The sequence below is a fragment of the Vicia villosa genome, unplaced genomic scaffold, assembly GCF_029867415.1.
Source record: "Vicia villosa cultivar HV-30 ecotype Madison, WI unplaced genomic scaffold, Vvil1.0 ctg.001792F_1_1, whole genome shotgun sequence".
In the NCBI taxonomy this organism is placed as follows: Eukaryota; Viridiplantae; Streptophyta; class Magnoliopsida; order Fabales; family Fabaceae; genus Vicia; species Vicia villosa.
Genome location: NW_026705729.1, coordinates 88,158 through 97,996, shown reverse-complemented (window position 1 = coordinate 97,996; position 9,839 = coordinate 88,158). Strand labels below are relative to the sequence as shown.

At 33.7% G+C, this 9,839-nt stretch overlaps 1 protein-coding gene across 1 annotated transcript; it reads left to right on the top strand.

Annotated features, from left to right (window-relative positions):
* Positions 1–297: 297 nt before the first annotated feature.
* On the top strand, positions 298–921 carry LOC131636603 (ethylene-responsive transcription factor 1-like). Its single transcript, XM_058907213.1, has one exon. The coding sequence runs from the start codon at positions 298–300 to the stop codon at positions 907–909; it is 612 nt and encodes a 203-aa protein (XP_058763196.1). The 3' UTR covers positions 910–921.
* Positions 922–9,839: the final 8,918 nt, after the last annotated feature.

Here is a 9,839-nt window from a genome sequence, read left to right as displayed (position 1 = left end):
TAATTTTGCACGCCCTATAACCAAAATATTAAACTAATTATATTCAACAAAGGGAGAACAGATTAAAAAATTATCAAAACAGAAGTTTTAATTGTATATTCATTTCACAACTTTAAAATCATTGAAGTTTCATAGAAGTAACCATAAATAGAATAGTATAATATAAACAACGAAATAACACCACGCGGTTTCAATGTCGATTTTTGAATAAACAATTCCATGTACCAAAAACTGTTGCTATATATAAATAAAGTGAATATAGCACAATATTGTTTCAGTACTTCTCTCTTCCAAAAAATGGCTTCCACCACCAATGACTCAGATTTTGCATATTTGGAACACATTCTCTTTGATGATTCCAGCATTGTTACATCACATCAAGCTTTCCCTAACCCTAAAAGTGATAATGATTCAGACACTGCTGTGAAGGTGCGTGAAGTAAGCACGCCTCCGATATGGAAGCGATACAAGGGCGTGAGGCGAAGGCCATGGGGAAAATTTGCGGCAGAGATAAGGGATCCGAAAAAGAATGGCGCTAGAGTTTGGTTAGGAACTTATTTGACCGAGGAGGAAGCAGCATTGGCTTATGATAATGCTGCTTTCAAGATGCGTGGCCAGAAAGCCAAGCTTAATTTTCCTCACCTCATTGGCAACGATGTGTCCACATCGAAGCCAAAGAGGGAGGTGGTTTTAAAACACGACTCTCTAGAACTTTCTTCGTCTGAAGGAAGTTGTGAGTCGTCGTCACTCGGATCGAAGAAGAGGAGGGGTATGGCTGATCTACTTAACAAATTAGCTAAGAATAGAAGTCAAGCCATGGTGGTTGAGAATGAAAAGTCCTTACAAGAAGATGATTTTGAGCAATGGGTGAATGAGTTGAATGATTGCACTACAATATGGAGCTCATAGAGTAGTTGTGTTCATTTCATGCTTTCTTTTAATTTGTTCAGTTTCGTAATATTTTTGCATTACCCTGTTGATATTTGAGGGGTGATGTTTAAACAAAACTAGAACAATGTTTAATTTTTCCAAAAGGCATTTCTTTGGTTTTGATGTTAAGTTGAAAAATAATGCATATTAAGATGCACAAATTTCAGTTTTTGTTTTTATAATGCAAATACTATACAGTTTTGCTAGGTTGACGCTAGCCAATTACACTACACTATCCTTTTCATTTATACTAAAAACGATTAATTAAATATTCATATCATTTTTAACTTAACATCATAAAAAAAATAATAAGTGACATTGGAATTGAACTTTCTTTCTCTCTCTCTTAACTTTTCATCTATTACCTTTTTTTAATTTTTTATTTTTTTAATTTTTTTTTTTAATGTAAGCACATTTTTTACCCATACACAAGAAGTTCTACATCTCTTTTGATGTAAAATTTTCAATTTTTTTCATCAAATTTTTATAGAGTTTAAAGTAAATTATTAAATGGATAGAAAAAAATTACAAGTAATATAAAGTTGATTAATTGTGTGTATAAAATTGTCTAATATAGCTCAAATGTTGGCGAATGAGTTCCCATACATATCAAAATTGGTTATTATGCGTAAAAAACAGGTTAATACAGTTCAAATGTTGGTTAATGAGTTTTCAGATGTTAAATTACAAATAAAATTGAATAATTGTATAAGAAAAATTGAGTAATACAATCTAGAAGTTGGTTAATAAATTCTCAAATAGAATTCCCACATGATAGAGTTCTCTTCCACTCTATCAGTTTTCAATAGATTTCATCTTATAACCATAAATATGATGGAAATCAAGCAATAAAGGTTGATGGTTGATTTTGGTGAGAAAGTGAATGATAGAGATTAAAATTAAGTGATAGAGGTTGAGACGGCCTAATTTTGTCAAATGAGTAGAAATGAGAAGACGATTTTGATTTATAATGAGAAGAGAGAGCAATTTTATACCGATAAAGGAGAAGAGAAAGAGAACAATTTTAATGGTGATGGAGGAGACAGAGAAGGATCCTAAGATTCCAATCAAAATAATAAAAATGCCCTTAGCATAAAGTAAAATTACCAAACCTATTGTATTTAGGAACAAAGTGTATTGTCAAATTTGGTCTAAACATAGCATTTCTCAGTAATATATTGATATGCAGAGATTATTATTATTATGTTTCCTGTAAACAATCATTTTTTTAATGTGTTTTAAAAATTATATATATTTTTGGGTGAAAGGAAGGTCGAATTCCAATTATATTACCATTCCCAGAATCCAAAATATTTTGTACAACTACTTTAGAATATATATGAACCTCAATATCTTGAAAACCAAAATCTTTTGTTAATTTTAATCCTTCTAGCACACTCCATAGTTCAACAATATATGCATTACAAGAACGCAAACATCTTGTGAAGTCTTTAAGCCATGATCACCCGTACAATCTCTTAATAGACCATCAAAACCAGTTATCATGTCATTATTACTAGCTCCACCTGTATTCAATTTAGCCCAACTCGAAAGAGGATGAAATCATCTTATTTGCTTAACTTCTCGAGCCAATTCCATCTTATTGAGTAATACAATCTAGAAGTTGGTTAATAAATTCTTAGATAAAATTCCCACATGATAGAGTTCTCTTCCACTCTATCAGCTTTCAATATATTTCATCTTATAACCATAAATATGATGGAAACCAAGCAATAAAGGTTGATGGTTGATTTTGGTGAGAAAGTAAATGATAGAGATTATAATTAAGTGATAGAGGTTGAGATGGCCTAATTTTGTCAAATGAGTAGAAATGAGATGACGATTTTGATTTTATAAAGAGAAGAGGGAGCAATTTTATACAAGTAAAAGAGAAGAGAAAGAGAAAATTTTTAATAGTGATGGAGGAGACAGAGAAGGATCATAAGATTCAAATCAAAATACTAAAAATGTCCTTAGCATAAAGTAAAATTACCAAACCTAATGTATTTAAGAACAAAAATATGCGGTGTATTGTCAAATTTGGTCTAAACATAGCATTTCTCATAAATATATTAATATGCAGAGATTATTATTAAGTTTCCTATAAATAATCATTTTTTTTAATGTGTTTTAAAAATTATATATATTTTTTTGGTGAAAAAAAGGTCGAAGTCCAAAAAAAAAAAAAAGTTTACACCAAAATCAACATAGAAGTAGAAACACCAATACAATAAGCTAATAAAAGAAGATATTTAAATATGAACTCGCTCATAAAACATCAAATTAAGACTTAGTTCACAACTCATATTGGCAAGAGCATTTGCACAAGAGTTTGCCTCACGATATATATGACAAAAACAAACCTCCCAATCTAATTTAAGCAATTATTGAACTTTTTATCTCAAACAAATTCCAATTATACTACCATTCCCGGAATCCAAAATATTTTGTACAACCACTTTAAAATATATATGAAGCTCAATATCTTGAAAACCAAGATCTTTTGTTAATTTTAATCCTTCTAGTACACCCCATAGTTCAACAATATATGCATTACAAGAATGCAAACATCTTGTGAAGTCTTTAAGCCACTCACCCGTACAATCTCTTAATAGACAATCATAACCAGTTATCATGTCATTATTACTAGCTCCACCTGTATTCAATTTAACCCAACCCGAAAGAGGATGAAATCACCTTATTTTCTTAACTTCTCGAGCCAATTCCATCTTAATACCATGTTACAACGCTGCCAAAATATACTCATGGGAGAATTTAGTAACTTGATGCCACAAAATACTATGTCGCACAAAATTCTCATCATGTTGTTCTTTATTCATCCACATCCAAAGGGCTTGACAAGTAGTTGCCCAATGTTTTGACCATGGAGGATCACCACTTATACCAAAATCTAAACACAAATTAGCATCCAACCACTCCTTAAGATTACTAGTGAAAAAATAACCCTTCACATTCAAATTTACCATATTAGTATAAATAGAAAAAGGTAAATGACAGTCACGTAAGACATGTATAATGCATTCTCCTTACCAAAATTGCACATTAAGTTACAACTAGATGAAATAGTACATTCTCCTTTTTTTTTATCACATGAACAATAACAAATATCTCATCAACTTTCAACATCAGGAGGGAGAATAACTAGGATTTTAGTCACCACATTTTGAGGAAGCAAATACTTTAACAGATCCACATTCCATTGAGCATGTTGATCCAATAAGTCCTCTAAATATTGACTATAAGCCATATTAACATCATTTGTAATAATATTTATCAACTCCATAAATGGTTCAACCCAACAATGAGAGAAAACATCTATATTTGCACCATCTCATATAAACCAATACACAAACAGAGTAAAATTAGGCCATAAGTTTATGATATTCTTCCATAGAATGGAATCATTTGACTTGACAATCACATCATCGTAACAAACATTGTTCCTCATATATTTACCATACATAACCTCCACTACAACGGAGAGTTGATTTTCCCTCGGTCAGAAAAATGTTTTTTTCTCGATTTCCTGGCCGAGGTAAAGAAGGGTTTCATGGAAAGTGTGCCACTTTTCCCCTCAAGTGAATATTCAATCGAAGAGAAAAATTTAACTGGTCATTGTTTCGATATCCAACAACAACATTTTCTATTTTCTTGAAACACGCTACTTTTTTCACGGTTGCTTCAATACCCGAGGTGATATCACTACTTCGAAAAACACATATGACATCGATTATGAAGTACATATCATAAAGGTCATATATCTGTTGTTAGGTAGCGTGTAATTATAAGCATGTTGCTTTCCACTATCGACGTGTGACCGTGGTGATAAAGTAGGAATGGTGATACTATGGAATAGATCGGGAGGAAGGTCTGGCTGGTGTCTCTCCTTGGCCCTCTAAAGCATAAGACTAGTTTGCCTTATCATGGATACTAGTTCTTTTAGGGTTTGGTAGAACGAAGTGGTGCACGACTTCATTATTAATAAGTAATTTGTAATGGTGAGTACTACATAAGACTCGTCCCACCAAACCGCGGTCCAAACAATGATCATTATCTATAAGGTGTAGCTAAAGTGTGGAACTAAATGGAACAATTGGTTATGGAGACCAAGGGCATAAACTATGTGAGTAAATGTCCCACCTAAATTGATGGGTCCTTCAAAAGATGATGCAATAAGCCCAAGGTTCTCAATAAGGAAGGTTCCAGACTCAACAAAACGAGATTGGGTAATACAAAAGAGAATGAACATCTCCTCAGCGCTCACTCGCTCACAGTTTTTGCTTCTCCCGAAAAAGGTTTGGGCTAAAATCATTTGGAAGTACCTAAATACCGGGTTATGGATAGTGGTGGAAATTTTGGTGGATGGGTCAAGGCTACCCCTACTAGTAATATCACTCTAAAAACTGTCTAGTTCCTCCTGCATAGATACACAAAGAGGAGCTTCGGCTACTACATCAATTCCACTCTGAAATCTTAAGAGATTAGAAAATTCTCGGTGGGTAAAATTATACTCATGCCCAAATAATATAAAGGTAATTAATCCTCAGTTAAATCCACGACCATGGTAAGGCTGATAAATGAGTGGGTTGAGGAATTCTAAGATAAGGTTCCTGTAAGTGACGTTCATAGCTTCAGAATATTCTTCCCACTGAAGTTGGTGACACATGTACCTAACACTGGCCTCGAGCCCTAAGGTATCTAAGCAATTGGTGTAACGCCCCGAATTTAATTAATTATTTAATTAAATTAAATCAAGGATTTATTCGTTGGAATTAGTCGAGGTTGGGATTTATCTGTATTATTATAAAGGCGTAATTGGATTAATATGTTGATTTGAGCAGTTAAGTTGATGGTCAGATTAGTCAGAGAAATACAATCACAAGTTGATATTATTTACGTCGTGGATCAATTGTAGTTGAGGAATATTATTGGAAATAATAATTGTTATGTTCTGTGATTATTTATGTGTGTTATTTGATTTAATTGCATAATTAGAGGAATATTATGAATTGGGCCAAGTGGAAGGAATATAACACAATGGGTGGATGATGGGTTAAGCCCATTAGTGAGAATGAGTAGTAAGAATTAGGGTTTTAGAGATTAAACCTCATAACTCTCATTTGGTGAAAGAGGAGAAAGAAGAGAAAGAAGATAAAGAAGAGAAGAAGAGAGGAAGCTATGGCATGAAGAGGAAGAACTCCATTAAAGAAAGTGAAGCTTTTGATAAGGCAAGGGTGGGGTTCTTACTCTCTAAGGGTTGACATGATGATGTTTATGGTGGGTTAGATTGTATGTTATTCTCCATGGATGTGTGAATTTGAAATTGTTAGGTTTTGAGTGAAATCAATTGGGTAATGTTGTATGTACTGATGGAAATGATATGTTATAATGCTTCTTACCATGATTCTATGTGTGGGTTTTGAATTATAACATATTTGGTGGAAAGGATGTGAAAACCTAGCTTTTGGGATTTGGGTGAAATTCGTAGATTTGCATGATTAATAAGGTTTTGATGAATCTAGGGGTACATCTGAGTTGTATATATGATATGTATGTGAATTTCGTGTGCAGTTTTGAGCTAGAACATGGATTTGGGTGTTGGGATGAGAAGGGGTTATGCTTAACTCGTGCAGGGGAATGTTTCTGCACTGCGATCGCGGCGCGAACAATAGATGGCGGCACGAACTGAGTAGTTTGGAAATGGTAAGCTACTGACTTGAGATTCGCGGCACGTCTTTAGGGTGGCGGCGCGAACTGTAGGCAGATTTGGGAAAATTCAAATATGTGTAACTTTTGATCCGTAACTCCGTTTTATGCACCGTTCGAAGCGTTGCAAAGCTAACACAATGAACTATAACATGATGCAATGAAATGATTCATAGGATTTAATCTCCTATTATGTTTATTAGGAATAAGTGATGAAATATGTTGTGTTAACATGCGAAGTATGCTCCTTGTTATGAATTGAGGTAACCATGTTGTGATATAACTTGAGGTATGTTTTTCTTATGAAGATACAATTCTATTGAGATGATGGTATGTACCTTCCTTATGTTGAGATAATGATGTATGTGATTATAGGCATAATTGATAAAGATGTTGTATGCTATATGCGATTGATTGTGCGTATTTGATATGTATGAGTCGACGATGATGCCATATGACGAATTAACAATGAATATGTTTTTATTAGGGAGTTGAGTATAGTGTTATGATGATTACTTGAATTAAGGAATATGATGAATGTGTTGATGTTGTTGGTAATATGATGAATTGTTGTTGTTGTAACATGATGAATTGTTATAGTTGTTGTAACATGTTGATGTTTATTGTTGTTGTTGAATTGTTGTTGTTGCTATAACATGATGAATTGTCGTTATTGTTGTAGACCCTATGGTCAATGTTGAGAAGTTGTATTGAGATGTATTGTGTTGATAAGAAAGAAGTTGATTAAGTCGTTCAAGTTGGATATGTTGTGCATGTTGGTTATGTTGTTTAGGTGGATTTATGATGTTTAAGTTGGCCTAAATGGCAATCGTTTAAGTTGGTTAATTTATTATTTTGTTTATGTTTTTTATGTTGCTTATGTTGGCTAAGTTGTGACTGTGGATGTGTATCATTGAGTCACAATCATTGCATTGGTCAAGTTGGCCCAAGTGGCAAATGTTTAAGTTGACCTATATGGCAAATGTTTAAGTTGGCCCAATGGCAAATGTTTAAGTTGGGAGTTTACTCAAAATGGTACCACATGCATACACATAACATGAAGTCGCATATTGAGTTGCATTTTAAGTGTTTGTGATCATGATGATGAGATGTTTGTTGTGGTGTGTTGGAATCTTACTTGTGGATTGCATATATTGTCATGATGGATTGTTGACATTGTTGCCGTTACATATGTTGATTATGTGATTTGAATTGTTGAGACGAAGATATGTTTGATGTGAGGTGATGATAGTAAAATTGTGAATTTGAATGTGTTTCCTTAATTGGTTAATGTCATTGTTGCCGTTTTAAAAGTTGTACTATATTGATAAGTTATTTTGCGGTGAAACTTGTTGTAAGATGTTATGTGATGCGAAGTGGCGAAATTATGTATGATCTATATCCCCTATATTATTTATCATGCATTCCTTTATATTGTAAGATATCTCACCCCTTTGATGTTGTTTCCCCTACCATGGGAAATGGGAAGGTATTCAAGATTAGCTGTGGATGTTCGAGGTTATTCATGTGAAGTCTTTATGTTGCCTTATGACAAGTTGAGTTGGTTTCCATTGCTCCGATACGTTGCACTCGGGGGGATTAGTTGTTATTGTTCAATTGTTGTATTCTATGTTGACATTTACTTTAAGTCGATTTGAAAGATGTTTATAAGTTGGAGTTGGAAGTTGTGAATGAAGTTATGTTTCCGAATGCTATGTATCATTATTAAATGCAATATAAGTATATTTGTTGGTTTAAGTTGAAATGTGACATCCCATTGTTTGTTGAAGTTTTTTTTAAATGCACTATGATTTTTACTTATAAATGCGAGGTAGAATTGGGGTATTACAATTGGGGTCAGAGTACCTAATGGGGAGCATAGGTCTCTCAGATAGGACGACAAAACGTTTCCTCTGAATGTCATCTCTAAAATGAATGTGCATGTTATAAAAAATCGACATCTTGAAAATATGGTTAGTAGGAATAGAGGATGGAGAGTAATGAGACCTGAAATTTAAATATCACACAAGCTAGTCCTATTAAGAAACATAAATAAACCAGCGTTCATTGACGGTTGTTATAACGTTTGCACAATTTTTATGGAGGGGTCCTAAAGGCTTCTGCAAGCAGGGAGATTTTAGTCTCCATTACTTTGTTGCTAATTACGCCGATTTCAACTATAGTGTTTAGTTTCATAAGGTTTTCATTAATTTAGAAGTTTTATTTTTTGAACTCTTCATTTTGGAGGGTTTGTGTTGCCATAAACCTTCGCATTATCAATTATAGTCTCGAGAGAGATTGCGCCTCAATAAATTTCTCCCATGATATTTCAAGATTGGATTTACAAGAATTTTTGTATTCTCTAAAATATTGAGATCATAGGGAAAATTTGGGTATTTCATCTATCTAGCAATATAGGAATAAAGGTTCCATAATCTAGACGGTTGATAAGTGCCAAAATATAGTTATTTTGTGTATGTAAATAGTGGCACTTATCGATACATTTTGTTAATACCGTTTGAATAATTCCCCGTTTTTGTGTAATTTTGTATACTTTATGTTTTGTTACATTTTCGTATAAATGTGTACCATTTGATAGTTTTAATGTATTTTTGTAGGTATTGTTGTGTATTTGGAGCATGAGTAATAAAGTGCCGAAGACACGACTTTAAACACACGTTTTTGAAAGGAATAATGTTCTTGTATAGGGTGCGTCATGCACACAGAGGGAGCATCGTGCGGCCTAGGAGCAAAAGAATAAATTCTGGCAGTGTCGAGGGAGCGTCGCGCGCTATTAGGGCGCATCGAGTGCTCTAGGGCGGTTTGGTACATAAGTGAGAGGGTGCATCGCGCGCTTTGCGATTTCAGTTTTTCTATAAATAGTTTAGAACAGATTTTTTAGGGTTTTTATCATCTCTTCTTGGACAAAGTTGAGCTCTGGTCCATTCTCTGTAGTTTAGAGGTTCAAGCAAGATCATTGGGTGTCTCATCATGTCGATTGAGCGCGGGTGGTCTTCGATTGTGCCGACAACACGAGAAGTTTCCTCTTGTTATTCGTTTTCCATGTGACCCATTCCAATGGTGAGTGTTGTATGTATATTTTTCTCCTCTTGTATGTACATTTGTTGATCTTGGGATCGTAAATATATTTGCTTTACAAATCATTATTGGTGTTGTTCTTG

What these genes read in the sequence shown, in the direction of transcription:
- LOC131636603 (XM_058907213.1), top strand. Translation starts at nt 298, where the DNA reads ATGGCTTCCACCACCAATGACTCAGATTTTGCATATTTGGAACACATT.